Below are 19,148 nucleotides of genomic sequence, written 5' to 3' on the forward strand. Positions count from 1 at the left end.
GGACGTGCACGTGACATCCCCTCTTGCTAAACTTTATGTGACGGAGTGGACACTCTGTCATTCTTCCTCCTTGGACTGCTGTTGACTTTGATCTTAAATTTCTACTTCTGACTTTGACATTGACTGATGTTTTGGTCTGAGCATCTTCCACTTCTGATCTCTACTTCCAAGTCTTGTTGAAGAGAGAATCTGTTCCATTGCTGTCCCGATGCTTGCTTTTCCGTTATCCTCAACACAATGGTGGGTCACCTACTAGAACTGATCATGCCTGTTGCTAGGCCTTTGGAACTGATCTGAGAGCTTAATGATGTACTGGTTATGCGTACATACCCTTAGGGAATGCTTCCTCTAGCTTAGCATGTTGCAAACCACTCCATTTGCTACCCTGTTGCATTCTTCTGCTGGAACTGTGCACCTTCCTCGGGACTATGCTTAGTGGTTGAGCCTGAATGAATGGTCTGATACCAATGTTGCATGTGCGGAAGCCTTGCTGTATTGATCCACAACCTTAAGCTTGATTAAGAACAAGATGGTGATTTAAACATGATTAAGAGAGGAGAGAAGAGAAGAGAGATATAGTTGATGTCAAGTTTTTCTTTGTATTATAAGGAACAAAAAGGCTGCTGAATGTATGTACATGGCTGAGGCCCTTGGTTAGCCCCAAAGGGGTTGACCTATGGCGCTAGATACGCTCTACTAACTTATGAGAATGCTTGGATGATGAATGAACTACTTAACAATGTTGAATTATGGAAGGAAGTTGGTCGACCAGTTTGCTTGGACAAAAAATGGCATAAAACACTCCCTCGGCGTCTCTTTAGCACTCGTGCCGATTGCTAGCAGCTCCTGTGACCCATGGGAGGAGCCATGATGTGGGTTTCATATGCAAACTGATTCATCACTTCTCGAAGCCTTTAGTGATGATGGTTGTTGCTTTGGTTTTGAGAGCCATTACCCGGGAGTCTGCATGTGGTCCCCCCCATTCATGGAATATCCAGTAGACTACATCTTCTTTAGATGCCTACTTGTGGATGCCTGTGCTTTTGCAGACTTTGGCCCCTCTTTGGGTTTGTGTCATCTTTCACCGATCTAGACCGGCCACTTTGGATAGTGGAGCAATGATCTTCTCCTTCCCATTGAGTGTAGCAATAGAGCGTGAGTGGAGTCTCGAGGCTGTCTCCTCCACTATTCATGGACAAGTGATAGATCTCTCTCACCACCTGGGAGACGTGCGCCTCAAAGACATTGTTTCTTACTTTTGTCTCTCTTGGCCCAAATGGAGCTTGGAGGATCAAGCCATGGAAACCTAGATGCTGAGCTCGAGAGCTCGAGTTTGGAGGTGATACTCTTCGTCTACCTTCATGTATCGTTGGTGGTCCCCCTTCCCCTCTCCTACAGATACTTCTATTGTGATAGTTGGAGCCAGTTTATGCGTACAACCATGCTAGAGCGGAGTGGGTTCACACGAGAATAGGATCGGGGAACAGGACAGACTAGGGCAGTCATCCAAACCCTCGCCCAAGTCTTAAAGGGTGGAGGGCAACTCAGATAGATCGCATCCCACTTGACCCCTCTCATGCGGATGGTATCTTGGAACATTCAGGGATTGGGCGGCATGCCGCTCTTGACTGGGAGTCTTGTTTGAGGAGCTGCAGAGAGCCTTAGTGGGAGGTTGTATCGACATTCTCTTTCTTCATGAGCATCACTTGGGAAGATTTTTCAGGGCTTTGTGAAAACCTTTGAACCTCTCAGTAGGAAGCGCCTTGGTGAAGAGATCTGTCAGGTTGTCTTGTGAATCGTGATGGACAATAGATGAGGCTAATATCACCTGCATGAAGGCTCTCCCACACATAATGACAAGGTACGTCTATGTGCTTGGTCCATGCGTGGAAAACTGGGTTCTGCGCAATAGCCATAGCACTTCGACTATTTGTAAGTAGGGGAGTAGCACCCTATTGATGGCATGCATACAGGTCATCAAGTAACCTCATTAGCCACATACACTCAACCATGGCTGCTGTGAAGACTGCTTTGTACTTAGATTCACATGAAGATGTAGCCACTGTAGGTTTCTTTTTGCTAAGCCGTGAGATGGAATAACTTTTCAACAAAAAGCAAAAACCACTCGTCGATCATAGTTGCCAGCCCAGTTTGAATAACTGGAAGCGCATAGCTGAAAATCATCTCCTTGGCATAAAACAATCCACAAGCCTGTGTGCCTTGGAGGTATTTAAAAATGCGCTTGATAGTGTGCCAATGTTTATCCATGAGCTATGCATAAATTTGCTCAATAGGGAAACACCATAAGCTATATCTTACCATGTCGAGCACAAACATACAAGGCATCCCAAAGCCTGGCTATACATTGTCACACTCGGGGACGTGGTTATACACGATTTAATACTGAAATCACAAGATTTATCATCCTTTGATCACTGCCATATCCCACATACATAGCCATAACAATTTAATACTGAAATCACAAGATTTATGATCCTTTGATCACTGCCATATCCCACATATATAGCCATAACAATTGATGTTACAATGTGGAAGTACTTGAAAGAAATGATACTACACTAGGGACCAGAAGATGGGTTGGTCCCCCCCCTCCCCCTTGAAGGATATGTATTGCCTTAAGGGAGTAAGAAGTTTACAAGTACATAAAACGGGTGGATTGGCCCAGCCACACACCAGTGTTTCTTCCAAAATGATTGAATATGAAAACAACTTACAGACACTATACTTGCCTACAAGTAGCCCAACTACAAGTTAGCAATATGGTGCCTAGCACCCTTCACCAAGATTGCCCAGCAATCCCGATTTCTTCAGATGTAGCTTAACTTCAATAAAATCAACCTTCTAATGGCTGAAAATCAGCCTTAGGAGAATGTCCAGCACTTCCCAAGGGTTCTCCTGCATAGAACTTGTAGCAACCGGATCTAAGACGATTCTTCCATAGCTTCAATGTTGGGAATTTGTCTTCTTTTTCTTCTTCTAACTTGAATAGAGACTTTCAATTCTGAAAATCAGAATTCAGCCAGCTTCTAAGTGTTTTGGAGAGGTAAAAACACTATGGTATGGTTGGAAAAATACTCTACAATAATTGTATTAGATAGAGCAATAAACAAAGGCCAAGAAGTACTCTTGAATGAGGCTGGAAATCTAAATTTAGAGTTCTACTCAGCCTAAAAGGAGGCGCCTACAAGAAGAGGAGGAGTGGAGGTTATTGCTCATGAAAAGATGTCGTAGGGAGAGGTTTGTGCAAGACTTTTGGATCAAAGAAGGGCTATTAGCAAAGTAGCAACTCGTGTAGCTAAAAGAGGAGAAAAAGTTTACTTTTTATCTTTTTCTTTGGAGTTAACTAGCTTGCATGGGAAAAGTGAGCTTGCATGATTTACTTTTAAGTAAAGTAAGCTTGCATGGCACACTTTTAGGCGCATGAAAAGATAAAGCATTGCATGATGCATGCATGTAGCTGAAAAAGCTTGCATGTTGCATGTATGGGGGTTGCTGGCCATGCATGTCGCATGCATGAGGATTTCTAACTATGCATGTCGCATATATGGCGGTTTCTAACTATGCATGTTGCATGCATGGAGGTTTCTCAACATGGAGAAGAAGTTTATCAACATTACTTAGCTAGACTGTAATGCATGCATGCATAGAGATAGAAAACTCGCATAAGAGTGGGCTGCCTTCAAAATGTCAATTATTCCTGTACAAATCCATCAATACAAAATAATTGAAGACAAGTTATGCAACATACTAACCCATGGGTGCAATTCAGGCGTCCCCAAATCCATGAGCTTCTCATGCAATAAAATACAAGCATTGTTCAGGCAAACAAAACAATTCATGCAAATAAAAATAAGCCATGCACACAAATGTATGCATTAAATACATATTTTGGAAGAAACCATCTATTTATAAGTACTTGATATTTACAAGGGCTATGGTATTTTGCTCTCCAAGATCCATCAAATATCCATGGCATTATGTATTGCATTTGGTTCTTCAAGATCCATCACAAATGCTTAACATGCTTCTATGCAGCCAGTATCTCGTAGATACAGCTAGCATACACATGCATGGGAAGCTTAACCATAAACATTCCATAGCTACATGTAGTGTCCAACACCCATGTCCATGGATAATAGAGAATTTACAATATGAATCCCGAGAAATTAGGGAATAGTTACGTGCATGGTAGCATCAAAAGGCTCACCTGCATCAAAGCTACTACTGAGCTTTACACCTGTCTCAAATTGTGTGGCAAATTGCAATAGGCTTGCTACCCTCCATGCAAAACCTTTTCAAAAGCCCCCGAATATACTTTGATTGAGACATAACAATGCCACAATATTTTGTTTGAATTGTATGCCCAAATAGTAAACGACCAAGGTATGACATCTCAAATGCCTTTTGTAATTCAGCTTTGAAAGCTGAAATTTTCAGGTCAGTGTTCCTTGTCAAGATCACATCATCCACATATAGGATGACTGTCATTATGTCTGAACCATCTCTTTGCACATAAAGAGTACTCTCAGAGGGACTATTTTGGAATCCCTTGCTGGCCAAATGTGCGTGAATCTTTTCATACCAAGCTTGAGGAGCTTGTTTGAGACCATAGGGTGCCTTCTTTAAAAGACATACCTTGCTTTCATGTCGTGCAATTACAAAGCTGATAGGTTGTTGTACATACATCTCTTCCAAAAGATCCCCATTCAAAAATGCCATCTTTATGTCCAACCAATGCATACTCCAACCGTGGTGAGCTGCCAATGCACTGACTGTGCGAATGGTTGTGATTTTTGAAGTTGGGGCAAAGGTTTCATCATAGTCTATCCCCTTCTCTTGGGAATAGCCTTTAACAACCAGACTTGCCTCGTGCCTGTCAACTGATGCCATTGAAAATAGCTGAAAATAAATGCAAGAGTATTTCTATGGATTTTGTGGTTAGATTACCATGGACTTTCAGAGGGAATAATGCCACTTGGTTTGTTTTTGATTGATTTACTAAGATGGCTACATTTATTCCTACCAAAAGAGAAAATTGGAGCTGTGGAACTTGCTGTTTTTGTTTGTTGAGAAGTTGTTTAGTCTTTATGGCTTGATAGTTGATATTGTTAGTGAATGAGATCTGAAGTTTATTGGACATTTCTGGTGTGAGGTGTTCAATAAAGTGGACACTAAGGTGAGTATGAGTTCATTGGACCATCTTGAGTCTAATGGGTAGATCGAACATGTGAAGGAAGACATGCTGCGTGCATATGTCTCTATGAAGCAGTCTGATTGGGAAGATTATCTTCCACTAGTAGAGTTTGCTTACAATAGCACTACGCATTTTGCTACTAAGATGATCCCTTTTATGATGATGTATGGCTATTAGTCCAGAGACCCGTGGATGATTGGTTTAGAGAAAGTCCGTGTAGGTGCTACGATTGATTTCTTGAAACAACAGCAAGAGATGTTGCAATTTGCAAGAGAAAGCATAAAGTGTGCACATTCTATGCTAATTAGAACCGATCACCTAGAGTCTTGGAAGAAGGCAATTGGATTTACTTAAGAATTCCATGAGAATTGTAAAAGTCTTTAAGTTGTCTGTGAGATATTCAGGACCTTATTTGATTTGTAAAAAGTTCAATGAGGTTGCGTAGAGGTCAGGTCTTCAAGATGATGTATTCGTGCATCCTATCTTTCATGTGAGTAGATTGAAAGAGGTGCTGGGTGCAAGAGATAACTTGGTTTTTGACAAGGAACTTGTGAGACTTCCCCATGAACCAGACACGGTTGTTGATTGTAGGAAACGAACCCTTAGAAACATGACAGTTTTTGAGTGGTTCATTAACTAGAAGGATTGTGTCAGTAAAGACAATTCTTAGGAGAATGTTGCTTCACTTCGACGCCAGTATCCAAAGTTTGTCTCCTAGTCTTCCTTTTGTTAGTAGGGGAAAATGTTATTTCCGGTGTTAACGAGGCCAGTGTTGGAGGCCAGTCGGACAGTTCTTATAGCAGTGTGAAGTGGTGGTCATTGAGGCTATAAAGTTGGGATCTTGGCTCATTTGTAGTGAGTTCCAGTGTGGGAGCTCTATTTTGGTGTGGGGCATCCCAGGGTTCTAGCTAGTGGTTAGCCCATTGGTTAGCGATGCCAATGACAGCCATGAGGGTTGGGGGTGTGGAATGGGATGTGCATGCCTTGTGGACGCCGGCTTGCCAAGGTTGTGCCGATGTCTAGCTTGGTGGTGGCTTACCGTTGTATTTGGTTTGGAGCCTATGGTGAGTGCTATAGCCAAATCCCTATTCGTTTCCCTTGTTTGTTCGTGGTTACAATGGTTTGTGTGCTGTGTCGCAGTGCTATGGGTGCGCTTCTCGAGCTATCAAATGTCAGTTGTTGGTTTGGGGTGGATACACAGGTAGGTGGGTTCTTACTTAGGCTGTTTCATATCACCAAAACGACCTTTGTACACACTTTTTTTTTTTTGGTAAAACCACACTTTCTTTTTATTGTATAAAGAGAAGAGCCCCCAAGATAAGGGCACTTCTCATGCAATGTACAACTAAAAGCAGTGGAAAAACAAGTCTAGATGCAACTGGTCTAGTTGTTGTAGCTGAGAATAGTCATAAAGATTGACGCAATGATTGATGGAAGTAGTAATACTTCTCAATTTGAGGCAGCTAGAAAACTAGCCGATTGTGACCAATCTAGATTGTCCAAAGTGCCCAAAATCTTGTCCAAGCAAAGAAAGGAGCTATGTCTAACAATTTTCTTGCCAATCGACCAAAGATCCATTAAGTTTCTAGAAAAATATATGCTCAGAAATTTAACTGTCAAACACACTAATAAGTGATGTAAGAACTCCTTGGTGTCTAGATGGACAAGGCATCACTGTCGGAGCTCTTGCTGAGATCATTTGTAGGAGAAGAGGGCACCTCCGAGCCCTCGACGAAGTTGCCATCGCTAAGGAGGTTGTCGTCGTCGTCAAACTCGGGCTTTCTGACGTAATTTGAGAAGCCAAGGGGAGCATCCTCATCTTCAAGAATGTCTGAAGAGCTACTGGAACGGCGCCGTACGTAGGGCTGCACCGACCTCTGGAACCATGATGAATGGTGTATCCACGGGTGCCTACTTGCACTCCTCTGCCGCTAGCTGCATGCCCACGAGGAGTGCGAGTAAGTCGTCGATCAACCGTCTCGAGCTCTCTATAGATCTTTGCATAGATCCACTCCTCCTCATCGTGCTCTTTATGGACACTCTCAAGAGTGTCCTCTGTCAGCTTGGATGCATCCACAGTCACCTACATTTTACAAATTACATAATCATATCAATGATTATACACATATTAGTAAATACATTGCAAATTACATAATCATATCAATGATTATACACATATTAGTAAATATATTGCAAATTGCATTATTACAACTTGACAAGCATGCACCATGTGCAAGTTAGGGTGGCGATCGCTCTAACTGTCGAGTGTTCAAGCAATTACGTATCTTCATGTGTTTGATCTAGTTCCTCTTACATACACCCGAAGAGCAATCGTACGTTAAGAGCCTCAAAGCCACCTTTTGGAGGTGGCTATGCACATACCCGAACATCTTCCACCAAAAGAGAGTCTTCACCATTGATTTCCTCTTCCAGCAAGTGGGAGATGCAAATGCGGCTCCCCTCTATTTGGTCGTTGTAGCTAATGACTTCCTCAGGTACTTCCCCTATGGCAATGCCTTTGGAAAGAAAGCATCGTGGTCCTGAAGCAACTCCACGTCGTTGAAGATAGCTGACGATTTGTGTGCCGGATCCAATAAGGCAGATAGACTATGGATAGGTCTTTGCATCCTTTTCCACCTCTTCTCCACTATGGCCAAAATGTCTTCGCACTTCTTCTCGTTGATGAAAGGAGGAGCGCTCAACTCTGCAATGGCCCGTATGGCAATGCTTTTGGAAAGAAAGCATCGTGGTCCTGAAGCAACTCCACGTCGCTAAAGAGGGCCGATGATTTGTAGGCCGGATGCAATAAGGCGGATAGATCATGGATAGGTCTTTGCGTCCTTTTCCACCTCTTCTCCACTATGGCCAAAATGTCTTTGCACTTGTTATCGATGAAATGAGGAGCGCTCAACTCTACAATGGGCTCTCTCATGAAGTGAGCGAGGAGGTCCAAGTAGCCCCCTCATGTCCGTGATGCGCAAAACCCTACAGAACGGTGTGACCGCAATGATGATTGTGCGCATGGCTTGACAAAACTCCTTTAGGCAAAGCCGTTGTATGGCTTTGGACTTTTCCGATTCCGGCTGATCCAATTCGTTCGACATTTGGAGAAGGGAAGACTTGACATCGTAGAGCCGTTCCAATAAAAGCGACATGTAGGCAAAGGGTGTGGTGTAGGCAAAGCGTGTGGACGGCGGCTTCTTTGACTCTAGCTTGCTATGCTTGCGGAACATAGACATCGTAGAGCCGCTCCAATAAAAGCCACATGTAGGCAAAGCGTGTAGACGACGGCTTCTTCAACTCTAGCTTGCTGTGCTTGCGGAACATAGAAAGTTTCATCTTTGTTGTGAAGAAGGTGACAATGGATGAAGCGTCTACCATCACTTCCTTCATCCACATTAACTTGCCTATGTTCTCCATGAGCAAGGCAATGCAATTGGAGGCACATGGGGTCCACACTATGGAGGGGTAGTCCTCCCCGATCAAGCGCTCCATCTAACGGCAATTTGATGTATTGTTAGTGACGACTTGCACCACATTCTCTGGGCCGACCTACATGCCATGGTCGCCAACATACATCATTACATGAATGGTTATGGATGCAACATCGTCATGATTTATATGCAGTTTGAAATTTTGCAACTCACCTCTATAATTGCTTGCTTGACATGGCGATATATGAACTTGCCTTGAGGTCTTCCTCCTCGCTTTCTCGGGATCCATGGCCCGCAAAAAGTTAGTGCCAAGAGGGCAAGAGATGAGTATGTTGATGATACCCCTCTTCTTCCGGTTGCTCCATCCATCAGAGAGGATGCTACACCCGTACTTGGCCCTTCTCTTGCATGGGATTGAGAGACCTATTGAATCTCTCCTTCTCTTCATCGAGCCTCTTAGTGCGCATGTCGGAGTAGCCTATGCTGGTCCATCCTTCACATTGGTTGGCCTACATTCACAATGGCTTTGATCATTGTCTTCCATTTCTCTACTTCCAGCACATGGAATGAGAGATTACTCCCAATAGTGGTGCGTGCAATCTCGAGCTTCGCTAGGCGTTGGTGTTTTCAAAGATTTGAAGCTAAAGTAGAGGACCCCTCTATGGCTTCGGCAAGAGTGGCTTGCCTCTTTGGTTGCTCGAACCTTTGCCTCTAGGTGGAGGCTTGAGTGGAGGCGGAACCGGCTATGGAGCCGGAGGGGGAGGATGTATTCACCTCCAGCACTAGCGAGATGATCTTATCATACGCAGACGAGTTCCCACCACTATCGTGGTCAAGCGATGGCGTTTTCAGAGATGTGAAGACAAAGAAGAGGACCCCACGATGGCTTTGGCAAGAGTGGCTTGCCTCTTTGGTTGCTCGAACCTTTGCCTCTAGGTGGAGGCTTGAGTGGAGGCGGAACCGGCTATGGAGCCGGAGGGGAGGATGTATTCACCTCCAGCACCAAAGAGATGACCTCGTCATACACTGATGAGTTCCCACCACTATCCCGGTTACCCCTTAATCTTCTTGAACATGTCATCGGATGCACTTTGGGGGACTTGCTTGCATGGTGCGCCCTCCCCCCCATGTTTGCGAGATGTTGGAGAAGCCTTGTGACACCGCTTTAGCCACTATACCTGTAAGTCCACTTACACGACTTGGACTTGTTGGTGGATTTCTCGAAATGGATAGAGTGCAACTTGAAGGCTTCATTCATCTCCTTCACCATTGTGATAAGAAGAAGAAAAGAGATGGGCTTGTGGCTTGAGAGAGAGAGAGAGGGAGAGGCCCGAGGGAGAGACTGGAGACATGCTAAGACCCGAGAGAGAGAGAGAGAGAGAGAGAGAGAAGAAAGAAAGTTATATTAACGTCCACGGGAGGCCGAATCCGACCTATGGGACAGATCAGGTACATCCATTTACATTCCACTCTGGTATCGATGCCAAAGAGGCATAAAACTGGAAAAAAAAAATAACTCAAAATGAACTCTTAAGACTCTTAAGAGTTTAAATTACAATGGGTTCTATTGCATCTAGTTCGAAATTGAGTTTCAAAATAAAAATAGCTATATTTCATCCATGGATGGATTTGCTCTTGAGGGAGGTGGGGTACGGAATTCTTTAATGATTGCTTGTCCTCCTCTGTATACTGCCCATTTGCCATTCTTTCTTGCTTCTTTAACTTTATTCAACTCTGCCGATCTGTTCTTGAGTTGTAGCGGGGTGAGTTCATCAGCTATCCATACCTTTGTCCCTTGGAGAGACCTTGTTTGCTTCATCATTGCTATTTTCTCATTGTTGTCCATATAGGAGACTTTTGCCTGTGTAACCTTTACTATAATAGAGATAGGGTCTCCTAAGTCCACGAAGGGGACTACTTTGCTCAGTTGTGCTGTAAGTACATCTATATCTAATATGTAGTCTTCTCGAAGCTCTGGAGCTATGTCTGCCCTATCCCAGCCTTGAGGAAGACCACCGACTCTGATTACCTTTTTGCTACTTTCCATTCGTTCCTTTTCTTTGACCGTTGATATGACTTCTTTAACAAAATGTTGTCAGTTAACTGAATTTACCTTTGAAACATGGTTTGTCGTTTCTGTTTGTAGTGTTGTAGGTATGGGTCCTTCTCGTGCTTCCTCTTGCTTCGTCTTCATGGCTTGCACTTGCACTTTCAGTTCGTTGATTTGTTCATCTTTCTTGATAGTCTCGTGTTTCAGTGCTGCTAATTCTCCCTTGCATTTCAGAGGGGGGGGGGGGGGGGGTTACTTGCCCACATGCAGTTGGTGATGCCTCATGGTCACTTATGCTTGTTGACCCTTATGCTGGTTCTTTGCTAGACGCTTTCTCTTATGAGATGTCTACTGGAGATGCCTTTTATGCTGTTTTCCCTTGCAGCGGGATGGTTTCTACAGTGTTGACATTGTCACTTTCTCACATGTGATGTTTACTGGGAGTGCCTTTAACACACTTGGCCAGTGTTGGCTTGCTCTCATGGTTTTGACATGTCACATGTATATTATTCATTGTGGGATTATGCATCCTTACACTTGCCATACATGCCACTGATCATGGCATCGCTGAGAGTTTACCTATCCTCTCATAGCATTGGCTGATGCCCGCCTCGAGCCTCCACTTTTTCTCCCCATTTTCAGCTTTTCCCATTGCTGAATTTTTACTTTTATCAGCCCTACCATTGCTGATTTTTCCTCATCGGATCTTCCATTGATGAGTTTCACTTTTGCAGCTTACATTGCATGTCTCACAAGCATGACTTCTGGATCCTGTTGCCTTTACACATGCGTATATCTGCTACCTCTTCTTATGCTTATCACTGGTGCTATTACAAAGCATTGATGTGGATTACATGCAGTTCAGCTTGGCATTTGGTACTTGCCTTCAGGGGGGTATTATGCGATGCCTCTTGATTTGATGCAGTTGATGTCCACATGATCTTTGCCAAGTATTTCTGGTGATACATTTATGTACTACTGTGCTCTAGCATTAGCACTATGACATTGGGGATTCTCCTTTTCCTCGTCATATAGTGCTTGCTTTTTCCATTGGCACTGCAGTTCAGTCTTACTGTGGAGCATAGTGCAGGGCAGCATTCACAGCTTTATCACCCTGCTGCTACCATAGTAGCAGGGGAACCCCGTTTCCCCCCATTGGGAACGGTGGAACGCGTTCCCCCATCGCGTGGACCAGTGGAACGCTGGAAACGAATGGTGGAACGTTGAGGTGGTCGAAAAAAGGTGGAACGGCAGGGAACGTTGGTCGAACGGTAGGTGGAACGGGCCAGGGAACGCTAGCCTGCTGTTCCCCCACGTGGGAACGTGCAGATGACGTGGATTTTTTTTTTAAAAAAATGAAGCCCATAAGCCTTGCGCTAGGCGCTTTTCAGAAATTCACACCAGTCCCGTACGCCTTTCGCCGCCCGTCGCTTTTCGGAGTTCACGCCTGTACCCGCCGTTGCTGTCCACGACTCCACGAGTACAGCGCCCATACTGTCCTGCCCGTACAGCAGCTGTTCTGACATTCTGTACTGCATAGTACAGTCGCCCCAGCCACTGGCAGCCAGGCCCCCAGCCCTTGCACTGTGCAGACTACATTCATCTAAAAGGCAAGGCAGCAAGAAGCTTTTCTCTTTCTTCTCTCTCTCTTTTTTTGTTTGAACTTTGAACTTTTGGTGTTTTAAAAATTACCTATGGTGAATCACAATCTGGACTGCACACTGCACACTGCACACTGCACAGTCTCTCCCCATTAAACAAAAGAAAAAAAAGGACTCATTTCTCTGAAATGGTTAACTTTGAAAGCCTATTCAACTTTTTGTCCGAATTTGCAATTTTGCAGACATCATGGCTTACTCGGGTTCAAAGCGATCGGCTTCGAATGCTACTTGGTGGGATGAGGTTGAAAGGCTAGAAAGGTATTCATCTAAGGGAGGTGCAACACGATGGAAATGCAAGCAATGTAACAAAGAGAAGTCAGGAGGAGCAAACCGTGTGAGAGCACATCTATGCCATGTGAACAATGAAAAAGCACAAGTGAACAAATGCCCAGGGACAACACCTGAAATGCGTAGAGAGCTTTTGGCAAAGTACCCAAGTGAAGAGGAGAAAGCATGTGCACGAAAGAAACCGGCAATTGATGCATCTTACTTCAGTAGACAAGGGGAAGATGTACACTTGGGAGATGGACAACAGTATGGAGGACTTGGGAGCTTTGCATTTTCCCAAGATTCGCAGTCTATGGGTGCAAGTTCCGGCAAGCAGCAAACCTTGGGAGCAGCTTGGGATCCCCGCAAGAAAGAGAGGGTAGATGCAGCTGTTGCAAGGTTCTTTTATAATGATCATGTAGCATTCAATGTTGCCAGGTCTCCATATTTCATTGAAATGGTCCAAGAGATTGCACGGTATGGCCCAACATACAAGCCTCCTTCATATGAGACCATACGCACCACCTTGTTGCAAAAGGAGAAAGCTGCAATTGAATGTGCTTTAGAGTCTGTGCATGAAAGTTGGGCAAAGAATGAATGGTGTGTCACTTATTGCAGATGGTTGGAGTGACACTCGAAAAAGGTCCATTCATGGCATGGTTGCTTGTTCTCGAGGAAGAATGCAATTCATTTCCTCACATGATGCTTCTGGGACTGGAAAAACTGCAGATCAGCTTGTGGAAGAGTGGGCCGAAGGTATTGAGAAAGTTGGACCAGAGAATGTTATTCAGTTCTTAGCTGATGGTGAGGCAACAAATAGAGCAGCTGGTCTTAAGCTTGAAGACAGGTATCCGCATATCACATTCAGTCCATGCTTTGCTCATTGTTTGAGCAACTTATTGAAGGATGTTGGCAGCTTGCCATGGGTTGATCCACACATTCAAAAAGGCAAGGAGATAATAAGCTTCATTCAAAACCATCAGTTTATTTTGAATGAATTCCGCAACAGATCGGCCAAAAAGGATCTCTTGAAGTACTCAGAGACACGCTTTGGTTATAACTTTCTCATGATGAAGAGGTTATCCAAAGTGCAATTGCCTTTGAAGCAGTTGGTTGTATGCAATGAGTGGATGGGATGGGCACTTTCTCGCTCAAGAGCCGGCATAGAGGTTGCAAGAACCATACAAGACTTCACATTTTGGGATGAAGTCAATACTATCAATGCTATGATGAAGCCGATCATGCGCTTGATGCGGATTGCAGATGGACGGGAGCCATGCATTGGCAAGGTTTATGAGGGGGCTGACCGAATGATCGAGAAAATAGGGGAAATGGGCTTGTCTGATGAGAAATATGCATGGGTTCGAGAATTATGTGAAGCACGATGGAATGGTTATCATTCTCCTATGCATGCTGCAGCGTATGTCTTGGATCCCGAGTTCCAAGGATGTGGACAAGAGGCCGATGATGAGGTGATGGATGGTTGGGAGACAGTGCTTTCTAGGCAGGTTCGTGATGCAGATATACGAAGGTTGGTGAAAGACCAACTTGGATTTTATCGCAGCAAGTTGGGAAGGTTTGGATCGGCTGATGCTCAGAGAGAGAGGTTTAAGATAGGGGCTGCTTTATGGTGGGAGGATTATGGGGCTCGTACACCACAGCTTCAATCATTGGCAGTAAGGATCTTGTCTCAAGGTGCAAGCTCCTCTCCGATTGAGCAGCTATGGAGTGTGTTCGGCCATGTTGCATCCAAGAAGAGGAACAAATTTGGGACAAAACAAGTCAATGACTTGATTTTTGTAAGTGCTAATTTGCGCTTGCTTGGTGATATGGCATCTCCCAAACCAGAGAAGTTTATATTGCTTGATGAGGAGTCCTCGGATGATGAGGAGACACATAGACTTGCAGATCCTGGTCAGGATGGGATTGAAGATTTGGATGCTACAGATGTTGGTCTTGATGATATGGCTTTCTTGGATGACATAGATGATAGTCTCCTTGATGGCATCACTGGCAGTAGCCATGCATGATATCTCCTTACTATTTGCAATGTGCATGTCACCTTGAGGCTTGGACTTTGGACTTGGATTGTTTCTTTTATCTAGGCTGTGCCATGTGGGCCACATTTTGTGCTTTTTGTCACTTATGTCATGTATGATGTGGGCTAATTTATTTTGACTTGTGAGATCTGTTCAGTGTTAGTATCTAGCCATGCAAATTATGGTGCACTAGACTTTAGTGTGTCTCTGATTTGGTTATATAAATGAGCATTGTATGTTAAGATTTATCGTCATTTCTAGGATTTATCTAGGTCGTTCCCTGTTTCCGTTCCCCCTCGTTCCCATTCCCCCTTTTTCTTGTTCCCGTTCCCCTGGTGGTGCTTTTGTTCCGTTCCCGTTCCCGTTCTGTTGCTACTATGGCTGCTACCCGTTCACGCCATTCACTTGAGGGGGGTTTGTTGGTCATGTCCACTCCTGGCTAGTTCAGGTGTGAACCCAACTTACTCACGGGCACTTTTTCCTGTGACTGGGCCTAGGTTTTTTTCGCGTGTGAACACACTTATGTGTGTTGGGCACTTAGCCCTAGGCCTTTTAGTACTCATTTGTACTTTCATTTCATATCATTATTGAGTACATCTTTTCAAGCACTCACGTTTCTCTGTGCTTGAGGTTGTGTGTGTGTGTGTGTGCAGGCTATCTTCCCTTCTAGCCAACAATGATTATATCTTGGATATATGGCTTGAAGCTTAAAGTTGCAAACAACTTGAGGTTATTCCTGAAAAGGAACTTGTATCAAGGAGATTACAGTCACTGCCAGAGTCCTACTTGAATGATGAACCAGACCATGGAGGATATGCTAAGGGCATATGTTTCCAAGAGGCAGTCTGAATGGAAAAGGTATCATCCATAGTTTGAGTTTGCTTATAACAGTAGTAAGCATGGGGCTACTGGTTTTAGCCCATTTTATGCTTATCAATTGCCGTAGAGGTACCGTGCCCCCCCGCGGGGGGGGGGGGGGGGGGTGTTGTCAAGTTGCAATTAGCAGTGGATTTCTCGTAGGATATGGAAGATATGCTGAAAATTGCAAGGGAAAGCTTAAAGAGTGCTCACTCTAACCACCGAGGGACCCCTGAAAGTCTTACGCGAGGGCATGTGGACTCTTAAGGACTCTAAGACAATAAGGAGTGGCAAGCATTACAAACCATCTTCTCGATGTTGTGGTCTTTATCAAATCGCAAAGAAGATTAGTGATGTGGCTTACCAATTAGCACTACCTCTTGGAATCAAGATTCATCTTGTGTTTTACGTCAATCGTTTTTGAAAGAACATCTTGGTGAAGGTGATGAGATTATGCCAGTGGAGGAGATCCCTAACCTTGATGACATGACTAGGTATATTCCTATGGAAGAATTTGGGTTGGTTTTGGATCAACCTATTAGACAGTATACCATCCGAGTTGAGCACTTGATCAAATGGAAGGGACCGTTTGAGGTTGAGGCTACATGGGAGTGAGTGCGTAGTCTGAAGACATCAATGGTTCTTAAGGGGGGAAGTATGTTACATCCCAAGGCTAATCATGGTTAGTTAGGCTAACCATAGCTTGGGGTTAGGCATCTTAAGTGGGGGTTAGGAGCTTTTATGAGACATGTGCTTTATTTGACTCTTGGCTTAAGTGACTTTATGAGTCAATTTGAGAGAGAGCTCCTTAGACCCTGATTCGAGGTTTTGAGACTACGTGCTTACACCAGACGGGTGTGTATTGGTGTGGTATAGGATGCTAGGGACTTTGCATGTGGAGTCATGTCTGTAAAAAACTACTAACCCCCACTTAAGCTACCTAACCCCAAGCCATGTTTAACATAACCCGAATGTCTTAAGCTTGATTAGCCTGGGACATAACACATTGGATGAGGAGATCCTGGACACATTCCCCGAGTATCTATGGCCATTTTGCTCTGGGATTTTCAGTTCCGAGACCTGCATAGCAGTCAGGTCTCCTTTTCATTTCATTTTTAGTACTTTTTTGTTACCATGTTGACAATCTACACATGGGGCTTTTGTAAAACATGTTGGTTTCATAGACCCATTGATCTTTTGTAGACCTTGAAAAATCTCTCTCTCTCTCTCTCTCTCTCTCTCTCTCACAGCAGGCCCATGGGAGTCGCATCAGATCGGGCATGCACACTCCAGAGAGGGGCTGACTATCGCCATGTCTAGCCTTCTTTTGATTGACTGTTTTTATTCAGCTCTCCCATATCCCATCATCTTGTATAATCTCAGAGTTTGAGATCTTAGCTTTCAGTTTTCAGTTTTAGTTTACTGTTGCTTTATCTTATTTCATCCATGACCAGATTTCATGGACACTATGTACACAGCATTTTGGTCTCATAGACCCTTTGGGTCTTTTGAAGACGTTAATATAACTCTCTCTCTCTCTCTCTCTCTCTCTCTCTCTCTCTCTCTTTAGTGTGGAGTTTGTTAGAGGATACTGCCCTCTAGCGCATGGAGATCTGAAATCAGCCGACCCATGAGTTCCCAAGTATCTGTCTCAGGATAAACCCATTAATTGTGAGTGCAAGGAATTGATATGTGTACAAGCTCTGTTGGGGATAGGATCTTTGGTTGTATCTATGTCCTATAGATGGTTACTTGTCTGATGTCGTCACTGACGGCTGCATTTCTCTCTAGGGAGTGAGTGAGGTTGCCCTTAAATGAAATGGTGGGAAAGTATGTGGAGAGGCCATGTGTTGTCTCACATACCAACAGCTGTTTACTCTTGTTTGGGATTGCAGCTTGCCCTTATCAAGCCCTTTGTATGGAAGTGACTGGCTCAAATGAGGCATGTGTGGATTGTGGGGGAGGAGGGGAGGGACGGGGGGGTGTACAAGTCATGCGAGAATGATTGATATGGGACTGTCATGACCTGCAATCTCTAAATCAAGGTCCAACGTAGTGATGTAGAGGCTGCCCGAAAAGTTGTTAACAAGTAGCGGTCAGACAATTGAGTCAAAAAGGAGGGACTCTGCACTAGAAACCAAAGCCCCCTTCCCATAATTTTATTGAGAGACGTCTGTTTATCGAGGCAATTTCTCTTTACGTGCGAAGACGCAGGTTTCCTTTGCTTGCAGTATAGCATGTCTCAGTAACTTGTGTTTAGTGGTAAACATAGGAGAAGGGTGTGTGGGCAAGATGTTGTTTTCACACGTGGAACAGGGTAGTTACAGCTGTTCTGAATTTGTGATTCCAGATTTTGTATATGCAGCAGAGCTGGTTGAAGAGAATGGGAGGTATGGAATCACCGTCTGTTCATCCATAAACATTCTTTGTGTGTCGAAATTCTGATTGCCACATAGTCCCTTTCTGTCTACATGGCTCTTTTTGCGGCAGATTTACTGGGAAGCTGAAAGGCATGGCCTCAAGTAATGCGGAGAAAGCAGATCGAGTAAGAGAATATGCAAAAAAACATGGAATCTCTCTAAATGACAGCCTAGCATTTGGTGACAGTGTGGCTGATTTACCAATGCTTGAAATTGTAAGTCTTGCTGATTATCTTGTCTACTTCATGAAGGCCGGAATTGGGGTGTCTTGTTTACAAAGAATGTCCAGCGTAGCTGCATTGATGATTTTCCTTTACTCGGGTTTCTGCTCTGCTCTGATTGAAGAGTTTTATCTTGTTTTTGATGTGTGTAAAAACAGGTAGGCCATCCGCATGTAGTCAATCCAGATGCACGCCTCCAAGGGCTTGCTGAGAAGCGAGGGTGGCCAATCATCAACTGGGGTCTTGAACCAAGTTTAGTTTCTGCTATTGCAGCATAGGCATATTATTTTGTAACTAGTGTAGTGATATAACTGAAATCCCGAGTTTGTGTTACTTCCTTGATGGCAATTTCTTCCATCAAAGTGGCATATTAGTTGCACAAGTGGCTAGGTATTGCCAATCATGCCATACTGCAGTAACATATGCCCATGGCCATATTAGCATTTTTTTCTGAAATTCTCCTTGACATTTTTATAATATATATCTTACAAGCATTTTGAGCATGTTCCTTTTCGTTCTCCTTCAGGAACTTTTACTGTACTCATATGGAATCTTGTCGTAGGAGCTTTTAATGCCTCGTGGAAGTAATCCAAGTCTCGATCCCCTTGCTTCACTGGCTAAGATTAGATCTAGGTTGGGTCTGTTTGTTGCTTAGCGTTATCCGGGGGTTGTACTCGGTGGGGTTCTTTTTCTGTACAGTGGGATCGCAAAGAGGTCGGGTTGTAAAGGAAAGTAAAAGATTTTCAACCAAAAACAGTAGGTTGAGTTGGCAAAGCTTGTGCGTAAAAACCTGCAGGTCAGGATTTCAGCTGGAAATATCTCTGACTAGGACACATGGACCACCTTTCAGATGCAACAAATGGGCCCAACCTAGCGTGCTTGGCCCACTTCTCGTTAATATAAATATGCATTCTAGCCTTTTGGTGCTCGTCAATAGTCGGTGCAAGAAATCCTCTTATTGAATGCGAGGATCTTCTTTGAAG

At 44.1% G+C, this 19,148-nt stretch overlaps 1 protein-coding gene across 1 annotated transcript in view; it reads left to right on the forward strand.

The window, feature by feature from the left end:
• Positions 1-18,667, forward strand: part of LOC147617566 (uncharacterized) — an 84,554-nt gene extending 65,887 nt beyond the window's left edge. Inside the window, exons 4-6 of the mRNA XM_086775850.1 lie at positions 17,875-17,914; positions 18,015-18,159; positions 18,324-18,667. Of these exons, the coding sequence (XP_086631976.1) occupies positions 17,875-17,914; positions 18,015-18,159; positions 18,324-18,443 (305 nt within the window). The 3' untranslated portion in view covers positions 18,444-18,667. The remainder of the gene's footprint in view (positions 1-17,874; positions 17,915-18,014; positions 18,160-18,323) is intronic.
• Positions 18,668-19,148: the final 481 nt, after the last annotated feature.

The sequence above is a fragment of the Cibotium barometz genome, chromosome 36, assembly GCF_041138505.1.
Source record: "Cibotium barometz isolate CiBa-2024 chromosome 36, ASM4113850v1, whole genome shotgun sequence".
Taxonomy (NCBI): domain Eukaryota; kingdom Viridiplantae; phylum Streptophyta; class Polypodiopsida; order Cyatheales; family Cibotiaceae; genus Cibotium; species Cibotium barometz.